This window comes from Cucumis sativus, chromosome 6, assembly GCF_000004075.3.
Source record: "Cucumis sativus cultivar 9930 chromosome 6, Cucumber_9930_V3, whole genome shotgun sequence".
Taxonomy (NCBI): Eukaryota; Viridiplantae; Streptophyta; class Magnoliopsida; order Cucurbitales; family Cucurbitaceae; genus Cucumis; species Cucumis sativus.
Genome location: NC_026660.2, coordinates 11,634,511 through 11,655,633, shown reverse-complemented (window position 1 = coordinate 11,655,633; position 21,123 = coordinate 11,634,511). Strand labels below are relative to the sequence as shown.

At 33.7% G+C, this 21,123-nt stretch overlaps 2 protein-coding genes across 8 annotated transcripts; both read left to right on the top strand.

Annotated features, from left to right (window-relative positions):
• The first annotated feature begins 586 nt into the window (after nucleotides 1-586).
• Nucleotides 587-10,862, top strand: LOC101219410 (serine/threonine-protein phosphatase 5). Of its 2 annotated transcripts, none has more exons than XM_011658802.2 (14): nucleotides 587-807; nucleotides 1,307-1,507; nucleotides 1,964-2,133; nucleotides 2,236-2,307; nucleotides 3,849-3,999; nucleotides 6,613-6,804; nucleotides 7,392-7,500; nucleotides 7,593-7,710; nucleotides 8,234-8,381; nucleotides 8,670-8,918; nucleotides 9,201-9,326; nucleotides 9,424-9,524; nucleotides 10,137-10,211; nucleotides 10,320-10,862. In XM_011658802.2, exons 2-14 carry the CDS (start codon nucleotides 1,438-1,440, stop codon nucleotides 10,374-10,376), a joined length of 1,638 nt encoding a protein of 545 aa, XP_011657104.1. In that variant the 5' UTR covers nucleotides 587-807; nucleotides 1,307-1,437; the 3' UTR covers nucleotides 10,377-10,862. The 2 variants fall into 2 exon arrangements, with proteins under 2 accessions (XP_011657104.1, XP_011657106.1); XM_011658804.2 differs by having other exon boundaries at nucleotides 2,220-2,307.
• Nucleotides 10,863-14,283: 3,421 nt separating this feature from the next.
• Nucleotides 14,284-20,821, top strand: LOC101219646 (protein MAIN-LIKE 2). 6 transcript variants are annotated; one of them, XM_011658799.2, is made up of 9 exons: nucleotides 14,284-14,424; nucleotides 15,253-15,368; nucleotides 15,940-16,584; nucleotides 16,717-16,884; nucleotides 16,983-17,372; nucleotides 17,447-18,312; nucleotides 18,475-18,607; nucleotides 18,705-18,773; nucleotides 20,407-20,821. In XM_011658799.2, exons 2-7 carry the CDS (start codon nucleotides 15,261-15,263, stop codon nucleotides 18,476-18,478), a joined length of 2,181 nt encoding a protein of 726 aa, XP_011657101.1. In that variant the 5' UTR covers nucleotides 14,284-14,424; nucleotides 15,253-15,260; the 3' UTR covers nucleotides 18,479-18,607; nucleotides 18,705-18,773; nucleotides 20,407-20,821. The 6 variants fall into 6 exon arrangements, with proteins under 6 accessions (XP_011657101.1, XP_011657103.1, XP_011657100.1 ...); XM_011658801.2 differs by having other exon boundaries at nucleotides 14,324-14,424; nucleotides 15,256-15,368; XM_011658798.2 differs by lacking the exon at nucleotides 14,284-14,424 and adding an exon at nucleotides 14,438-15,129 and having other exon boundaries at nucleotides 15,256-15,368.
• Nucleotides 20,822-21,123: the final 302 nt, after the last annotated feature.

Genomic DNA, 21,123 nt, shown 5'->3' with positions numbered 1-21,123 from the left:
TGTTCAAGTTTTACTTGAGAATTAGTATAATGTTTGGTGGTACATTATAATATAAAGTTTATATTTTAATTAAACCTTATTATATAAATTTAATTTTGGATATGATTCAAAATTAATTTCGGAGAGAAACGCCAGAATTGTGAACTTTTACTTTCACCTTCATGTAATTTTACAATATTATCTTTATTTATCGTTCTCCCTCCTCACAACTTCTGCAATTTTTCTTCATACCTTCTCGAGTGAAACGCCACTAATAGCCTTCTTTTCTTCTCTCTATAAATTTGTCTATTCAATTTTTAGATATTATATTAAATTTACTTTTAACCACTTAACTTAAAGTTTTGTGATAAATTGATGATTTATGATTGTGCGAAAGTGAAAGTAACTGTTTATTTCACCTAAATTTAATTGGTAATTTTTTTATTTCCTTTCTATTTAATGTTTATTCCTATTATGTCTTCTTTCGTAATTCAATCCACAAATTCATTGGGACAATTTCACCTAAATTTAATTAAACAAACTTGCAAAAAAAAAGAAAAAGAAAAAGAAGCGTAGTGAATATGTGTGAAAAGACATGAAAGAGACATAAAAGAGAGAGAACAGACCATGAGAGGAAAAGGGTATGAGAATATTTATTTAACAATGGATCTCCTTCTTTCCCTCAATGAATTCCTCCCTAACAAGCCACACTTCAACTCTTGAACATACAGATTACATACAAAAATTAGGGCTACACTATCTACAGTTCAATCTGTTCATCTCCCAGATCTATACCTCCAGCCCTTGCTCCAGTAGCATCGCATTTAGGTACTTGATCTGTTCATTCTATTCGTTTCTTTAACCTCATTTCTTGAATTTCACTTTGATTCCTCAGAAAAAAAAAGCGAAGAAATATCCTCTGTTATTTGATAAATAGTCTGCTTTGATACTAACTTTATGGTGATCGAAAGTTTTTGGTTAACAATTCCTTGTCTGTTATGTTCAATCGGATACTGTTGGATAATTGAATATTAAATTAAACCAATTATTCGACATGTTTGAAGTAGCTTCGTGTCGCAGGCATGTCGGCGACAGAAACAGAACACAACACGTTGTGAAATAGAATGCAAGAGCAGCTTTTATCCGTCTAAGCAATTCAGTTACTTTAATTGTATTGTATTCAACTTTGTATCCTGGATTGAATTGTTCTCTTTATACATAGTTTTTCTTTAGATAACGTCAATGCTATCGAGTACAATGGGGGTAGCCGTAGAAGTAGAATCGTGTTACCATTATTGAAGTGAATTCATGTTTGTGATGATGCTAGGTACCTGTTGTTTCTGTAGCTGAGGAATACCATGTCGAACAAGTTAGGGCCAACGAAAGAAAGGAACTGTAGAACTTATGAAATGTTAACTTCCCAACTGACTTCGTACTAGGGATTGGGGACTGCCCAGTATGAGTAACAATAACTCAAATGTTACGCCGGCAGAAAAAATTAAATGCCGAGCCAATAAAGCATTTGCGGGTAACACACATGCCACTTTTATTCATGTTATATATTATTTCATTTGTTTTGTTTTGTTTTTTACTTTTCATTGACAAAGAGAATCAGTGATTCAGTGATCGATGATTTTAACTCTCAGAATTACCTACACCAACTGACTTTTTTTCGTTAGGTTGTTATCGAGAGACATTTTTTACTACAACTATACTGATATGTTTCAATTGATGGTTGTATTTTATTTTATTCTATAACATGGACTTTCGTTCTTCAATGATATAAATGAAAAAGAAACTGTTCTTGGGCTGGACAGAGCAGTTTATTGTCTTTTTAATGATATAACTGACAACAATCCACGCACGCAGTGGATTTTATCTTTCACTCAATTAAGACTATTTCATCAATAGTTACATGTCTGGTGATGTTATTGCTATATGCCTTCTGTCTGTGAGCTGTTCTAATCTTTGTTTTAAATTCCAGCTCACAAATATGCTCAAGCTATTGATTTATATACACAAGCTATTGAACTCAACAATCAGAATGCTATATATTGGGCAAATCGAGCATTTGCACACATTAAGCTAGAGGAGTATGGTAGCGCACTAGAGGATGCATCAAAAGCTATTGAAGTCAATCCTAGATATTCCAAGGCACACTTTCAAAATTAAGCTTTGGTTGCTATTTATGGCTTTTCTTCTAATAAGTTATTATTTATGTGTATTTGAATATATATTAGTATATTGTCATACCAGGGTTATTACAGGCGTGGTGCTGCTTATCTTGCCATGGGGAAGTTTAAAGAAGCACTTAAAGATTTTCAGCAGGTGCTGTTAATTTTTTCTTTTTGACAATATGTGGGATAGAGGAATCAAATCTTTAACTTCGTACGTATACTATGCTAGTTGAGTTATGGTCATTTTAGCCGGATCCACTTACATATTAGAGCAGGCTATTATTTCTTTTATGTTTTCCTTCCCATAAGGAAATCAAAGTTGGTTTTGTAAAGTCTATTTTGAATGTGAGTGCTACGTTACATGAACAATAACCTTTTGTTTTGGGTTAGTTATACAAACTACCTAGTTGTGAGGACATTGTAAAGTGGGGTAGTCAGAATTGTCATTATGGGAAGCATATTAGAAATTTAATTAGCCAAGGATTTTTCTCTTAGGATTTGATCATGAGAGAACTAAGTGAGTGGAAGGGAAGGTAGGCAATAATCTTTTTTTTTTTTTTTTTAATTTTAAAAACAGAGACAAAACCTTCTTTATTAATATGAACTCAAAGTACAAAAGATTTACTCAAAGAGAGTAATAAAGAAATTCTAATCAAGAGAGTCCTGGAGGGATCGGGAGGCATATCCGGACAAATCAACTAGGTTGACACCTCCATAGCGCCAATAATCAATAGCAATATTTTAGTTGCTTTAGGATTGAAAATCAAGATAGTGGCTTCAAGTACCTCAAACAACTAGGAATTTCTTGTATTTCTTTAAGGGCTATTTTCAAATATAGAATAATGAACCAAAATATTTACAAAATATAGCAAAAATATCACTGTCTATCTATAATGGACCGCGATAGACTACTATCTGTGTCTATCTATTCTATCATTCATGATAGAGACAGATAATAGTCTATCTTCTATTGTGTTCTATCATAGATAGATTGTGATATTTACTATATTTATAAATATTTTTAGAACTTTGTCATTTAATTTCTTTACAATTTATCCTTCAATATCATTTAATTTAGTTGGTTTCTATCACTAATTTGCATAACTGGTTATTCCTTCACTGTTAGATCACAGCACTTCATACACGATAATTTTATAATTATTTAATTAATTAATTACTTATTTTTTTAAACTACAATACCCTCGTGCTCTTGTTCATGTATTGGTAACTTTTTTTTTTAACCGAGACCGTTGTATTCATATGGAAAAAAAGTATCCATCAGGTGCAAGTGTAAGTGTGAGATCTCCTTCCTAATCCCTTCATTTTGACTTATCATAAGAAAATCTATTAATTCGTGAGATGAATTATTCTAGCAGAATGTTAGAGTCGTCAGTTCTGTTTAACTTCGTCCATGCTTCTTAATTTTTTCCATCTATAGTCGTAATTTATCAAAAACACACAGGTGATAAATGGAAAAAGTTAATTCGAAGATGGCTCTTTTCTTTTAGACATTCTAGTCCTTGGTCATGTTTCATTTGAAGACATTCATTCTGTCACTGAGATTTTTCAGATTTATTGCATACTGTGTGGATTATCACTAAGATTCCTTATTTTAAAAGTCATTCTTGGATTGTAGCATCCTGGAATTAACTTTTGTGTTTTTTTGTATGTCTTTTACTTTATAAACTGAAGCTCAAGAAGATGTGTCCTAATGATCCTGACACCATCCAGAAGTTGAAGGAATGTGAGAAAGCAATTGGGAAGCTTAATTCTGAAGAAGCTGTTGCAGCTCCATTGCCGGAAACGGATTCTGTGGCCAATTCTATTGATGTGCACCGTGTAGGTAATAATTTTTATTCCATTTTTTAGTGTATTTTATAATGCTTCTGCTTGATGACCGTTACTTATAAATGAAAACCGTTACTTCTCTTAAAAAGAAATAAAAACATTTTTCCAGAAGTTTTAGAGAGGCTAAATTTGGATACATAGGCAATTTTACTGGTTTGGTATCCAAAAGACCATTGTATTCTAATATCTGAAGACAATATTTTCTTTGAGAAAGGGAAAGGACATTATTGAATCACAAGATGTCAAGACCAAGAAAATATTTCACAGATCTGAGATCTTTGGCGTGAAGTGTCTTTAGTCTTTACTTTAGCCATTTTCTGAACAAATGGTCCAATGAGGATAATGTCTTCAACATATACTTGGATAGCTACAAAATTTGGTACTTTGCCACGGGTGAATAAGGAGGATTCAGATTTTGATTGCACAAATTTGTGACTTTGCGAAGCACTTAAATTTAGTGAACCATTATTGCAATGCTTGTTGCAAACCATAGATTGGTCAATTCAAACGACAAACAAGCTTCTCCCCATCTTTAGCATGTTGAGTGATCTATATTTTCCCAATGACATTTACATATACACTTCTTCAGAAAGTTCATTTAGGAACACATTATTAACGTCCATTTGCACAAGAGGCCAATTAATAGTTGTGGCTAAAGTCAAAAGAACTTTTAACCGTCACTATCTTTGCCACAGGAGAAAAGGTACCGAAGAAATCAATTCCTTATTATTGATTCTGTCAACCAATTGTTCCATCAGCTGTGTATTTAACACGGTAGACCCATTTATAGCCAATAGAATGATGTTCTTTTTCGAGGGAAACATTAGTCTAAGTATGTGTTCTTTCCATAGCAGAAACTTTTCTAGTATAGTTCGTCACCAATGAGAGAAGGGAGCAGCTTGATGTTAAGAACAAGGCTTATATTCTGTGGTGACATTAAAAAGGAAAGTCTTATGAGAATGAGAACATGGATCATAGTTTAGGTAGTCTTCAAAGGGATAAGGATAAGATTTTGTAATGATATTTTGTTTGGCTGTCATGTTACATTGGAAATCTTTTTACCTAGTGTACTGTTGCCTTTTACGTGTAGAATGATGTGAATGATCACCAACATTTATATTAGTTTCTGGAATATCATCAGAATATTGAGTTCCAATGGTTTATGGGATTGGTGTAAAATCAGTTACTGCATATCAGTTTTGGAAATGATGGTAGTATCATTAGTTCGTAGGATAGAATCTGATGCCTGAGAAATTTAGATTTGATATAGGGAAGCAAGTTTTGGAAGAGATTGAGAAAGATATTTGGAGGGTTGCATTTTATGAAGAGTATAGACAGGCTATGTGAAAGTTTATCAGGGAACTTTATTAACTCAAAATGAACGAATACAAAGTCAGAGGACAAGGAGATAACTGCTTGTAACAAAAATATAACAATTACAATACTGGTTAACAACTATAACAGAAATCAGTTTCTTATGAACTTATGTGTAATACATTTAGTTAAGTGAGAGGTGGTGACAAAACCCATTAATGTTGTGGTTTAGATTTTGGGAATCTAAGGGTCTAGAATAGTGGCGTTCCCTTTTGAATGGATTGTGAGTTAAAAGGCACTTCCAGAAACCCTTGGAAAGGTATGGTTGAGGAGGAAAGGTACTTTCTCTTGGAGGATAAATGTGATAGAACACTAGGAAAAGTGTTCTTGTATTTTTATATATTTCCAGAATGTTTACAAGGAAATTCACAATCACAGTCTTTACACAATAAACATCCCAAAGAACAAAACACAAAACCACACAGAAATTAAGTAAAGACAGAAACAAAAGAACTAAAACACACCGAACACTTTTCCTCTGCCTTCCCTGCTCTCCAGGGAACAGCAGCCCACTTTTCCAGAATAAAACTTCCACCCCCTTGTTTTTCCCCTTCCACTTCTTTTAACTCCTTCCTTCCATAATTAACTGTAGTCCCCACCAAGGTGGTTTCACTCCCACTACTTTCTCCCTTGTCCATACGAGCTACTCCCTTTTTCTTCTTTCTACTGTATTGCAAAATTATTGTGAATAGTCTCCTCTACTCTCTTTTTCCTCGTATGTACCATTTATCCCAGGTCTCATTCCATGTTTTTCCTTACTCTCTATATTCTTCTTTGCCTGTTATGGATTCCCAAACGATGAATATTGTTCCTTTCTCTCATTGATTAGAGAGGTTTGCTGTATCTCGAGGAGAAGGTATGTGTAGTATACCTCCTGACAAGAACACTCAAGGATAACACTGAAAACTCAAACACTCGAATATGGAAATATATGAAAATATGCTGTAATTTTAGTCAACATTCAGTTACAAAACTTTTTTTTTTTAATAATGATCTGCTAGGTCATATTTTACATGATTGGTGGTCTTTTCTTTAGTTTGTCTCCTTTTTTATGGTTTTTCTTAATGCCCTTGCATTCTGTAATGACTCTTTAAATATATTCAAAGCTATTAGCTGATTGAAGATATCATAACCTTGGACAAGACAAGATAAATTTCATTCGAGCTAAAAGTACAAAACCTCTTTGCAAGTTGGATGTTTAAATTTTATTTTTCTATGTACTTCATCATTATAGGGGTAAGTTCAACATCGGTGCCAACCCAAATGGCTATAGTAGCAGCAGCAGTAGCAACTACAGCAATTGCAATTTCAACTCTTAGCACAAAAGTTGCCACAGTGGTAGCTGCAATAGCAGTGGTGGTGCTGATAATCATGGGCACACGTTGGTGGGGGGGCAGTGGATGTGTTATCAATGCAAAGACTCTAGGTTTCCTTTTCTTTTCTCTTGAAATAGTCAAAATCCCTTTAATTTAGAACTCATTAACTTGATTTGATAATTGATGAACTCATGTTTTAGGAATGCTCTTTCAGTCAAAGACTCTATATTAGACTGTATTTCCAACTTCAAATTTTCTTCAAGGGATCCAGTCATAATGGATAAGGAATTTGGAATTTGTGTGTTTGTTTGTGTCTGTCTCTTTTTTAATAAAAAAACCTAGTAAAAATTTAATGCACCAAGAATTCTACCCGTATTGTACTTTTTAATGCATAAGTACTGAGAAGTATGTTTGTTCTATTAATGGATTTTTATTTCCTATTAGGAAAGCAGTCAAATCAATTTGGTTTTTGTCATGTAATAAATTGTAAAAATGTTGTGTAAAAGATGGAAAAAGACAACAAAAGAGGTCTAGAGTTAACTCATTATTGCATATTTAGTATTTGCATCATTTAATTTTTCTTCAATGTTCGTTCATTTTCATTCTTCTCATAAGATTATATCATGAATAGAGGATTTATGAGTTACCTTCTTTGCTGGACATTGTCAATAGTTCCATCTTTTTTTCTCAAGTGTAGATGTTGACCCGCAGTATTCTGGAGCAAGAATAGAGGGAGATATCATAACGTTGGATTTTGTGAAGAAAATGATAGATAATTTCAAGAACCAGAAACCCTTGCACAGGCGGTATGTGTTGCACCTTCCATAATAGTTGATGGTTACTGTATTTAGCATGTCTAATGAGCTTAGTTGTTTTAGTGATGTACATTTTTCTTTAGATATGTTTTCCAGATTCTCCAGCAAACAAAAAAAATATTGAAAGCTCTTCCTTCGTTAGTTGATATAACAATTCCTGAAGGCAAGCGCCTCACAGTTTGTGGTGATGTCCATGGGCAGGTCAGTATTACATTCTTTTAGAAATGCATATATTATTCTTAGATTTGATGATAGTTTTGTTTTTTTAGTACACAAACAAATCCATAAGACCTAGGTTATGAAATTTTCTGATTCTTGATGGACCTTGACCTGGAATTCCTTAATCCATGCTCGTCGGTTAGGATACCACCTAACAAGAGGACTCAAGAACACAAAGAACAAACAACAAGAACACTAAAAGGATAGGATTGTGGAGAAATATATTGAAAATATGCTATAAGATCATAAGAACGATTAACTAGATAACCCCTAGCCTTTTGAGAGGGCTGGACTCTCCCAAATTCCCAACTATGAACATCCCACAAAATACTTCACACTCTTCCTCACAATCCACTCCTATTTATAGCTAAAACCCTAACCAACTTACTAGCTATTCACTAATTTGCCCCTTCTAATAACCATACTAATATATGATAAAACTCCCATATATCTCTAATTAAGTCTTTTGCAGTTTCATTTATGTTTCATCTTTTGATGCTTGCAGTTTTATGATCTCTTAAATATTTTTGAGCTGAATGGTCTGCCTTCAGAAGATAATCCATATCTGTTTAATGGGGACTTCGTGGATAGGGGATCGTTTTCTTTGGAGGTCATTCTGACCTTGTTTGCAGTTAAATGCATGTCTCCATCAGGTAAATTGAATAGAATCCCAATTGGTTAGGAGCCTCCATTTTTGTATCTGAAGTTGAACCCACATATTCACCTCTAGCAAATATTATAAGATTAAGAGGTTTGACCAGTTGTTTTGTTTCCTTTATATATGTTGCACGCTTTCTATGGAGGTTGATCACTATAATACAATCTACTTTTAGTTGTTCATCAAACCTTTTTCTGGTACTTTTAGTTGTTGGGTTTATGTTCATGTTTTTAAGGACGGATCAGTAAATTCTAGTCTAATCAATCCACTTTTTCTTATTCAGCTATACATCTCTCTAGAGGAAATCATGAAAGTAAGACTATGAACAAAATGTATGGTTTTGAAGGCGAGGTTAAGACAAAGCTGAATGGAACATTTGTAGAACTGTTTGCAGAAGTATTCTGTTGTTTGCCTTTGGCTTATGTATTGAATGAGAAGGTTTTTGTCGTTCATGGAGGCCTTTTCAGCGTTGATGGGGTAAAACTCTCTGACATTAGAATGATAAACCGTTTTTGTGAACCTCCAGAAAAAGGTAAAGTTGATCATTTGATATCTTTTCCTGTGTTCTTTGCATTTATGTTTGAAATTGAGTTACATTGAAATGGATGTGGTGATTAAAATTTTGCACAAAAGATTTCTGCTAATCACTTGTTAGTTGGTCCATCATTTTTTGATAACAATTAATTTCTTTTGTTGTGGTATTTGAACTACCTTTACTTTTGTTTTAATCAACCCAAAGGCATTATAAAGTGAAATCATTGCCTTTCCATATTGAAGTAGTGAATTTCTAGGTCCCTGTCCATTTTCTCTTCAGGATTAATGAGCGATATGCTATGGAGTGATCCTCAGCCTTATCCTGGAAGAGGCCCTAGTAAACGTGGTGTGGGTCTTTCCTTTGGTGCAGACGTAACAAAAAGATTTTTGGAGGACAATAAATTAGGTATTTGTCATGTAATTTTATGGCTTGGCTTGATGCCTCTGCGCAGATTCTTCATTTTAAAATTTGAGGATTCTATACTGAAAGTCTGAAACCACAGACTTACTCGTTCGATCTCACGAGGTGAAGGATGAAGGGTATGAAATTGCGCATGATGGTAAACTCATCACCATATTTTCTGCTCCAAATTACTGTGATCAAGTAAGATATTTTCTTTAAAGTATATGAATATTGTAAATGAGATTAGTACAATTCAAATTACAACTTGGAGTTGATTGCTCTACTTGTCAACCCACAAGACTGAAAGTTAAAAGCCAACAAGAGGAGAAAAAACAAAACCCTAGCAAGTGTCATCAGGCTGACGTGCCTTAGAAACTAGGCTGAATTTGAGCTTTCATTATTCTGGATACAAAGGGAAACAAGCACTATGAAAGTTTGCTGTCGTGTAGCTTTTCTTTGGCAGAAGTTCAACCTAATTGAGATGTCTTAGTGCACCCCTTGATCCCTCTTGCCTTGTGAATGTTGTTAAAAATAACTCTCTAGAAGTAGAAGTGACAATTCTTTGTTCCCTCTTGTAGCAACTCTTTGAAGTTTGTTTTACTCGGCATGCTACTGCAGTCTTTGGCTTTTAAATGAGTGTGCACTAATCCATTGTTTTATTGATTGCTCTGACATACGAGTGTACTAGTAACCACAACCACAAGATATATAATTTAAATCTGTAGTTTGATTGACATTATGACTCGTAACCATGAGATTTATAGCTCAAATTCGTAGTTGGATTGACATTGATATGCTATCTTCGTATTGCAGATGGGTAATAAAGGTGCTTTTATTCGTTTTGAAACACCCGATATGAAGCCAAACATTGTTACATTCTCTGCCGTGGTCAGTTTTTCCATCCTCTTTCTCATTCCTATAACTTTCTCCCTTGCTCTCGACTCTTACATCTTCAGGGTAGTGTGGTTTAACTGTTGATTTTCTCCGGTCATGCAGCCACATCCGGACGTGAAGCCTATGGCTTATGCAAACTTCTTCCAGTTCTTTCAATAACTAACATTAACTGCTTTTACACCAAAAGTTTACGTTATACAGGAATCACTTAAGAAGCTGGTGCCAAAATGGCAAATGCAGTAACAATCTCTGTTCATTCTTTAACATACAATAGTCATTAATTATTTTGCCACTGACTTGTGTAGTTATTACTAGGAAGTGGGAAATTTCCTTAATTTTCTGGCCAAGCGTGGTCTTTCTTCTCTTTCTTTCTTCTCTTTCTTTCTTGTCACTTTTTACCTTTTTTTGGGGGAAGGGTATTATAGCGGTCAGCACTTGATTTGAATATCACACATTTCCTGTGTTGTACTGTATTATATTTTATTGCTGATAGTAATTTAGAATAAGTTGCAACTGTAATGTTGAGACTTCTCCACCTTTAGCCTTCTGGGATCTGGATCTAGCAAATTTGTTGATGAACAAGATATTTTTAGATCTCGTACTCAAGAGCTCCAGAATTATATTGCTATCCATGGATTGAATTAAGCTTGTGGTTCTCATCGATCTTTTGATTTTTGAATCACTCTACAAACAAGATTGATGAAGTTGAGTTTGAATAATTATGTATATGCAATCTAAATCTCATAAAATTGCAAAACAAACATAGCTCCAGGGTACAGAAACCTCAAGTGCTCTTTTTACTATCTTTTCAACGTTTCTCTTTTTGACAAATCACATGACATTGTATAGGCCTTAAAATATAAGGATAGACATTCTCTGAGGCGTTTAAAAGGTTACAACTCTTACATTTTATGACCAAAATTACCTATCATGTAAATGTAACATAAAAAACATATAAAAGGACAAAACTGAAAATACAATTAATTATCATCATATATTTTAAAATCCTTGCCATTCACATCACTGCAACATAATTTTGAAACCATTTAAGAGTCTCAAACTGGTTTTATTCTTTTTGTTTCAAAGGATGATCTTTTTAATTCTTCACTTTACTTCATTTAATGCATCTACTTCTTTGATTCATATCAACTCAATTTCATATCGAAAAAAAGTTGAAGTTGGTTAGATAATTGGATCAATTAAGATTACTTAAAATCATTTGTTTTTTTTTTAAAAACTAATCTTATAACTACTAAAATTCATTTGATCGTTATTGAACACTTATATTTTCATATATAAGCTATCTTTTTAGAACAATATTTCTAGTATTTTTATATGAGTTTTGGTGTTCAAGACGTTTATAAAAATTCAACAATTTAGACTGCATATCAAAAGCCAAGAGATATAAGGTTTTCCTTGAATAACAACAATCACTTGATTATAAATCTCATCTAAGCCCAACAAAACTTGAGAATTAAGAGACCGTAAGGGAATTGGACTACCAATTGGCCCCAAATTATCAGCACTTGTTTTCAAAGTACGTAAATTATCTTCCATTTTTAGGTTACCTTTTCGAATAGTTTGAAAAATCTAGTCTTCTTCTGCCCTTGATTGAATGCTAAGAGTTCTTTTGTTGCTTCCCACAAGTCTTTGGCATTATTCAATCCTATTAGTTGAATAACATCCTCAAGAGTCATGGAGTTGTACAGTCATCCGAGTAGAAACAAATAGATTGTAACCCATTTATCGAATTCAAGATTAACTACTGTGTTAGATAAAAAGCTTGAAGATGCGCCATCTCCAGTTTCTGAAACAATTTCGGTCACAGTGGTGCCTAAGTCTCTTGTCAATGATGGAATAAATTGACGACAAGAATTTTCAGTCATTAGATGGTCATTCAGCTTATAGCTCCTTAAGATAGGTAGAGCAAGTGTTTGACAATGGTTAGCTGGTTCAGAATTACGACACTACAAGAAATAAGGTTTCCCTTGACATAGGAGACACGTTGGAAAAAGCACGTCAGAGATACTTTCCCTTACACGAATCACGTCGAGGATGGGGAAAATTTCCTAGGCACACGCTGTAGCACGTCACAGACGACTTTCACCACGTTACGTCGTAGACGGCTTTTATGACGTAGTGTCGCATAAGGCTTCTGTGATGTGTGCGTTGGGGAAGACTTTAAATATTATTTTTTATTATTTATTTTATCAATTCTTTAGTTAATTTAACTAAGCCCCAACGTAGTAAAATTTGCACGAAAATGAAGAAAATGAAAATGTTTTCATCAATTGCAAAACAATATATATGAAATATGTTCAATACAAAAAAACAATTATATAATTCAAAACAAATACATTAATAAAAAAACCCCAAAAGCTAATGCTCTAGTGGGCTGTAGTTACGGACGCTAAACCTACAAATGACATAAAAGTATAATTAGAATAACGCATGCAAAATTAAACAAATTAAATATTGAAAAAGGCATACCCCAAGTGATCACGGGCCGCTCTGTGTCCGACTCATCTCCTTGATCATCTTCTTTATCTCTTCCATTTGTTGTGCATGGTCTGCCATTTTTCGATCGGGGCCCACGAGGACCCATCCCGAATGGGGCAGGGAACCCCCGAATACACATAGGAAATGAGGAATGAAGTGGGGAAAAAAATTTTCCCGTTGGCAACACGAGGCTGGGGATGAGGAATACATTCCTCGACCTCAACCTTTAAGCTGATCTCAAACATTGATTAATGTATATGTCTCTACATACAGTTCAAAACTCATCAAATAGCTTAGGATGTTAGTTTGTTGGTTTTTTGGGGTTAATGCAATTAAATGTCAAATAAAACAAAACACTTTATTTAATTAGATAAATAAAAAGTTTGTATAATATATACAATTACAAACTATAAGACCACGAGATTTAGGGCATCAACTCCAACACTCTCTACATCAATGACAACCTTCATTTCGACTCGCTTATCTTTATGTCATCTCATACCAAAAGTTTAAAAAATATCAAATTTTACGAAATGTTTACAACCTATAGCAAATTTGATAGTCATTGATATATTATAGTGAAAGAAGACTACCAATGATACAATCCAAAATTTTGCTATAGCTTGTAAATATTTTAGTTTATTTTGCTATTTTTAAAAATGTCTCATATAAATATAAATAAATATTTATTTAATTATATGTAAAATAGTTTTTTTTTAAAAAAAAAAACCTATTTTGATATTTTTCATTTTCCTCTCTTAGCTACTTCGAGCTAGTCTTTACAACTCGACCTCTAAGGTATATCTCAGGCTTACCTCATGGATTCTTCGAGTTCTCTCTAAACTCACTTAGGCTCTCCCATGGGTTCTCTTAAGTAGGCTAAAATCCAGCCTCAATAATACTCATTTTATGCTTTTTATCACACATTGTCAAAAATGAAATTAAAATTCTAATACTAAAATAAATAGTTTTTAAGAATTTATTTGTTTTTATTAAAATTTGGTTAAAAATACAATAAATCATATTGATTTTTAAAAAAATTATAATTCTTGTAAAAACAAGGCACAACTGGAATACAAAAATTGAAAAAAATATAATGTATATAAAGAAAGAAATAAATAAGAAATTAAAAGTTAAAAAAAAATTCACTTTCTCCAAATTGTTTGGAATTCTTGAATGTTGGCGTGTTTTTACAAATCCATCCAACCTATCTGTTTATAGAAAAAGTAACAAGTATTTGTTGATGATTAAAGATAATGTCTTCAAAACAAATGTCAAATGTATTGGATGATTAAGAGAATGAGAAGTGGCGATGGACACTAGACTTGATTAGATAACAAATATCTATTTAATAAAATATTTATAACTAAAAATCATAAGGAAAAAAAAAGAAAAAGAACAAAATCCTGATCGGTTATTAAAAACCTAACTTACTTACTTTTTTAACATTGGTTGGAAGCTTCTGACTCTTCCACGTGGCATTCCCACCCCCAAAATAGCATATGAAAAAAGGAAAAGAAAGAAAAAAATAAAAATTAAGAAATAAGAATAATTATTAAAAAGAAAAATGTTATTAGGGTGAGTACCTATCATCCTACGACATTGTTCTCGTCGTTTCGAGGGTTTTTCATTTTTTTTTTCTTTTTCCCATTTCGGTTCGAAGGTCGTCTTCTCCGTCGTCGTTTTGGCCTTAAACATCATTCACCAGGTTCATCCCTCCTTTTTCTTTTTCTTTTTCAAATCCTTTTCCCTGTTTCTTTTCCCCCACACCATTTATATTCAATTCAATCGCCTCACTCTCTCAAATTCCTTCCTTAGGGTTTTATCATTTCCCTCTCCCTTAATTCCTTTCTATCTCTTCCTTCTCATCCATTATTCCATTCAACTAACAATCCTTCGCCCGCCAAAACCAATTTATGAATTCTCAATCAACTAACTCATTTTCTTTTTTCTCTTTTTTTCTCCTTTTTCTCTGGAGATCAGGATTTGACTAATGACTAATGATTCATGAAAACGGATTTTCTTTACATTTATGTTTTTGTTATTGATTGGATGATGATGCTGACAATCTGTAATACTCTGATATCTTTAGTGGGTCGATTACAGTTTTTCTTTCCTTCTTTTTTAAATGAAGATGGAATATATGGAAAGGGAATTTACATAGGAATCAAGAATTGTTAAGTTTGCAGCTTTCTTTTATTTGTACCGTAGTTTAATGTAGCATTGTTAGTTTTTGTTCAAGGGTTAGTTACTTGAGCTGGAAAGCTGTTACGTCTTGATTGATCATGTTTGTGCACGTTTCTTTTAGTTTAGGTGAAGTTTTCTTGATATTGTATATAAAGTTGATCAGGACTTGAGGGCATTAATATGTTCCGTCCATATTTGTGCAAAATATGATCAAGCTGGGATTGGGGTTAGTCCTTTCTGTTTTTTTAATTGTGTGGTATAGTCAAATCTGAAATGTCATGTAAGCTTGTCAATGTTGGAGTTTAAGTTAAATGGTGTTGTTTTTCTTTCATTATGTTGTTCCAATCAGTAGGAGCGATGGAAGTATCATTAGTGGATCCTTATGGGACCAATCCTGGACCAATTGAGAGCTCGGTTCTGTATGACCAAGAGAAGCATGTGTCCTCAGCAGTTTGGGATGGGCAGGTGCAGTTTGTAATCATATAAAAGTTATTAGGAAACTATCAATTACATCCCTAAACTCTTTGGGGGTGGTATCAATTCAAACCCTGAACTACTAATTGTATCAATTTACATACTCCTTTCATAAATGTATTAATTTACCACCTCCATGATGTTCTATTTGGATAAACATCATTTGTGATTTTAATTTTATCCATTAAACTCCTAAACTTTCACAAATGAATTAATTTAGACTCTTAAGTAAGATTTCCTTTGAAAATTGTCCATACATCAATTCTAATCATCTATTTTTTTGATAATCTAACTTTTGAATAACACTAAAGATTTGTGTAAGAATCGAATCCATGGACAATTTTTAAATATAGTCTTAATATGATCTAAGTTTGAAGGAGCGTGTTAATTGATACACTTACAAAAGTTCAGGTTTAAATTGATACAACCTCCAAAGTTTTGGGGGTAAATTGAAAAATTCCTAATTTATGATTATCGTATCAATATTCCATTTGTATGCTGTACTTCAAAATTTATTTTCAGGGTTATTAATTGTGGTACAATCGAACTAATGCATGAACAGGAGCGTGGTGCACTTAGGTGTCACGAGCACACTTCCAAGCTTGATCAGTGGACACTTACAGCCAAGCAAATTGAACTAGTTGAGAGAGCCGGATTTGGGTATTTGAGATTGATTCCTGCTATTAGTCTGGATAACCCACTAATCTCTGCTTTGGTTGAGAGGTGGAGAAGAGAAACAAATACCTTTCACTTGAATGTTGGAGAATTGACTGTTACCCTGAAAGATGTTGCCCTCTTACTTGGACTTGCAATTGATGGAGACCCTGTTATTGGTCTAACATATACAACTTGCCACTCTATATGCGAGAGGTATCTAGGCAGAGCACCAGATCCTGGCTATACGAGTGGTGGAATGGTTAAGCTTAGTTGGTTGAAAGAGTTCTTTTCTCGGTGCTATGAAGATGCTCCAATGGAAATTGTTGAACGCCATACACGTGCTTACCTTCTTTACCTTGTAGGCAGTACAATCTTCTCCACTACAACTGGGAATAAAGTACCAGTCATGTACCTTCCTTTGTTTGAGAATTTTGACCAGTGTGGGAAGTTTGCTTGGGGAGCAGCTGCTTTATCATTTTTGTACAGAGCTCTTGGGAATGCTTCCTTGAGATCACAAAGTACCATCAGTGGTTGCCTAACCTTACTGCAGGTTACCTGAATTTATTGATTCTCTCCTCTTCCTATCCCCTACTTCCGTTATGATCTGTTTATCTTTTTAGCTGCATTACTATTTTGTTTAATAAAAATGTCCTCTTTTTTTTTTTTTTTTTTCACTTTCCAGTGTTGGAGTTATTTTCACCTTAATATTGGGCGTCCAAAGCTAAATCATGATCCAATGCATAATCGCTTTCCATTTGTGCTTAGATGGAAGGGCAAACAAAGTGGTCCAACAGCAAACCGTGATGTAGTATTTTACCGAAAGGCTTTGGATTCCTTGAAACCTTGCGATGTAATTTCTGTATATCCTTCATTTTTCATCTTAGATTCAGCTGTGTGTTGTTTGTAATTCCACCCAAATGTGAGTATGTTTATAACCTTTTCCTATAGGTGGAGTGGCTACCTTATAGAAATATGGATAGTATGCTAATTCCAGAAAACATTAAAAGCTCTTTGATACTTGGGAGGGCGAAGACCATGTTGATATGCTTCGATAAGGCAGAGAGACATCTACCTAGCCGTTGCTTAAGGCAGTATGGTATGCTTCAGGGAATCCCAGAAGATGTTCCACGGTGGGAAAGAAAAAGCAGGGGTGTTGATGGAGGAGTTGACCTATCAGCAAAAATGGAAGTTGAACTTAATGAATGGAGAGACCGTGGACTCCAGATTGTTGATGGTGATGATAGTGTGGATGAAAATGAATACATGCAGTGGTACCTGAAAATTACTCGTAGGTTTGTTGGGAGGCCTATATCTCTGTCATCTGAGTTTCAAAGGACGGTAAGGTCATAATTCTTTGATTGTTATGAAACTTGAATCTGTTGTTTAGTTTTAATCTTTTAAAGTTTTAACAGAATGCTGGTTTGAGGGATATTGCACATATAGCAGATACATTCTCAACCAAGGGGTTGGATCAGCAGCAAATTGATCTGATTTCAAGGATAAGATACATTGCACATGAATGTTTAAGAGACCAAGTTGGAGGTCCAATTATATTGTCCTCCATTCCCCAGATCGAACTTGGTAAACGAATTAGGGGAAAAGAGAGGGTCAGAAGGAAGGGTACAGGAAAACGTATAAGGAAGGAGGACCAATTGCAATACACTGCAGTTAGTGAAGATGATCAGTCTCATTTTTGTGATTCTGCCATTGAGGTTGATCAATTACAACTCCATCACATGAATAGAGATATGGAACATCCAGAGTTATGTTCTGTTGACTCGGAGGTTGATCATTTACCGCTGATTCATGAAGTTGATGAGGATGATAGTATGCAGTTATGTGAGGCCAACATAGGGGTTGACCATTCTGACATGATACATAATGCTGCTGGGGGAAATATGGCTGAGTTAACCCATGCTGATATTAAACTTGATGAAGCTGAGCTATGCGTCGCACCTAAGGATGTTGATGACCTGCATTTATCTGATGCAATCAATGAAGTTACAAATACCCAGATTTGTGGTGCAATGGATGCTGGTGATACACCGCATTTTTCTACATCTAAGGAAGCCAATTATCATTCAACCAAGGATGTTAATATGCCAAAGTTTCCAGGCACAGGTAACAATGTTGACAATTCAGAGCTTTGCCATAGCTCTATTAAGAGCTCTCCTCAGACAGGTGAACTAGCTGCTGAAATTATTTCAGAGTCATCATTTGTTGTACCTCACGAGGATATAATGCAGAAAGGAAATAACAATATTTACATTAAACAAAGGTATTATTATTTTGACAACCTTCAGTCACTGAAAACTGCAGATTAGTATGTGATAGAACTGTGTGTGAGATGCAATTGTGTGTATTCAATTTTCTTCCTTTTACTTTTCTTGGTCCTCCTTCTGTCAAGGTTAAAATCTACTTTCATTTCCCCTTTTGACAGATGAATATGCAGCAGCCCAAGGCTGATGCTTAAATTTTTTGAAGCTGTCTGATGAACCTTGGGATGTAAATTCTTTTCTACTACATATTGATAGGTTAAGATACTACATTTTTTGCCCCATCAATCGTAATTGGTAAGCTACAAAATTTTTATTTTTTACACTTTATTTATCTAATTTTAAGTTTGGTTTCATGATAAGATATATATTCAAACTTTCCCTCGTGTCACAGAGCACACATGGAAGTACTTGAAGCAAGTAGGATAGCCCAAAAGGAAACAATCGTTTGCTACCACTACTGGTGAGAATCTTTTCTATAGAATCCCCAATAATTTGCATCTTACAATACAATCACTGTAGGTAATATCTTCGTGAAGTTATTTTCGTTGCTGAATATTTTTCTAAACTGTGTTTGGGTCAGTCTGAAGAACTGCAGTAAACAGATGGTCCATTTTAGATAAGTCAGTTTCTGCCCAATTTTGCTGTTCATTCCAGGAGTGATTGATTCCCTTTGTTGGTTTCTAATAGCTCACCCCAAATATTTATATTATAAACCTATAAAGTAGACTCGAGGGTTCTTATTTGATTCTTCTTTTCTTCTATCCTCTTTGGTGACTTCAGACCAGAAAAAAAAAAAAAAAAGAAAAAAAAAAGGTAAAGGGCCATAGGGCCAAAGGGCCAAAGGGACCCATAAATCTGATTGCAAAAGGACTCTCTCCCAGTTTCAGGTTCTGATCTATTTCTGGGTCAGATTGTTATAAGCCTGAATTAATTTTGCATTTGTTTTGAGGCTAAGTTCTTCAGAAGACCAACCTTTTCTTTATCCTGTTTTCTTGGTTGTCATTTCACTCCAAGAAATGTGGTTAATAGTGCTTAGCTATCTGGATCCACTTCTTGTTGAGACCATATTCAGCGTCGTTTTGGGGCTTTCTTCATATCTATTGAGCTAAAAGCTTTTGGCAGTTCACTGTTTTACTGTACATAATTTGTGCAAAGTTGAATATTCTTATTTGGTTCTTGAACGTTGGAAATCATTAATGTCCCTAATCTTTCAATCTCTTGCTTACTAGGTGTATGAACTCAATTTTATGTTTGGTAGATTTCTAATAAATTGAAAAATTTTGTAAACTAATTTCTCCCTTCTACCAGAGCCTTAAACTAAATTTCAAATTACCTAAGTTGTCAAATACCTTCTAACATAACCTTAAACTTTTAAGAAAATTTGGATTTGTAAATTTTATAAAATTTTTAAGAAAAATTGGATTTGTAAATTTTATAAAATTTGAGAGCTTGGAAACTAATATTGTAATTGGAAACTAAGATTGTAATTTGAAAATTTCTAGACCAAATTGTTCTGAAACTCAAATTTTGAGACTTAATTGGTAATTTAATTTTTTTATGGAATATCAACCCTTTAACTTTTCACATTTGTATAGAAAACTGGTTGCAGTTTGGTAATAATTTGATACCTTTTAAACCAAATCCACTTATTGAAAACTGAAACAAGTTTTCAAAAACTAAATTGGCTATGATCAAATTTTTATCTAGAAAAAAAAACCATGAATAAGAAATTGTAGAGAGAAATAAATCATGTTGATCTAGTGGTAGAAAAAAAAAAGAGTTTCAATAAATGACTCAGAGGTTAAAAGAAAAAGAGTTTCAATAAATGTGTGGATTAAATTCATGTAGTTTGACCAAATGGTTTGTCTTGTAAAATTGAAGTAAGTTTAGAGATGGATGGATGTGAAAAACATATCATTTTTAAATGTGAAATAGTCACTGGAATTATTATTCAGGTTGAAACTCAGACCTTGAATTCAGAGAATGATTAGTTTAACATTTTATCACTGCATGAAATTTGGACATCAAGCTTTTATTTTTCTACAATTTTTATATGAATATATTAACGACCATGATTTTCTGTGATGCTTTAGGATTTGTCTTGGTTGGATTGGGAAGTTGGAGGCCAAGAGACAAAAATCACAATTTAACAACTTTTATGGGTTAAAGTTCCAATGTATTGGATGGTGGCTATTGAAATGAATACCCATTTTGTATGGTGAAGTTCAAGAGTGGTCTCCAAAGGGCAGTGTGAGGGAAAGAAAGTATCAGAAATATAAATGATAACGAGGTGTCTTACTTGATTATTGTGGCTAACTTCTTAATGCTCTGTTTCTTCCTTCTTGGAACTATAATCAAATTATTCACATTTTTTGTTTTATTTATTTTCTATTCAGTAATTAGATGTTAATGTTAATCATATTTGTTAACTTGTTTTAACCTTTTTTTTTTCCTCTCCATTTTGTAATATAACGATAAAAGAAACTTGTTCAGGAATTGTTTTGTGTTTGATTCTTTGAAATGGCATCCAACCTTCCTCTAAAATGGTAGTTCATGTTGATTACTAAGCTAAAGTTACTTTGACACAAAGTTTAAAATATATCATACTAGTATGCAACCTTGTTTTTTCATTCTTTAAATTGAAAATTTAAACCTTCTTGCTACCAACTACTATTCCTCTAAAAACTACGAGGGACTTTGACTACTTGATTTAGTAACAATGATACTCGATAGTGGATTGTTTGAACTTTTTTCTTCTTTCCTACCTCTCATCAAAATAAAATATGGACAAACGATTCAAATCATTTCTC

What these genes read in the sequence shown, in the direction of transcription:
- LOC101219410 (XM_011658802.2), top strand. Translation starts at nt 1,438, where the DNA reads ATGAGTAACAATAACTCAAATGTTACGCCGGCAGAAAAAATTAAATGC. An exon ending in CACTTAAAGATTTTCAGCAG is followed by an intron (nt 2,308 to 3,848) that starts GTGCTGTTAATT and finishes TATAAACTGAAG; the next exon opens with CTCAAGAAGATGTGTCCTAA. An exon ending in TTGTTACATTCTCTGCCGTG is followed by an intron (nt 10,212 to 10,319) that starts GTCAGTTTTTCC and finishes CCGGTCATGCAG; the next exon opens with CCACATCCGGACGTGAAGCC.
- LOC101219646 (XM_031887299.1), top strand. Translation starts at nt 15,237, where the DNA reads ATGTTGTTCCAATCAGTAGGAGCGATGGAAGTATCATTAGTGGATCCT. An exon ending in ATTCCTTGAAACCTTGCGAT is followed by an intron (nt 16,885 to 16,982) that starts GTAATTTCTGTA and finishes CTTTTCCTATAG; the next exon opens with GTGGAGTGGCTACCTTATAG. An exon ending in CATCTGAGTTTCAAAGGACG is followed by an intron (nt 17,373 to 17,446) that starts GTAAGGTCATAA and finishes AAGTTTTAACAG; the next exon opens with AATGCTGGTTTGAGGGATAT.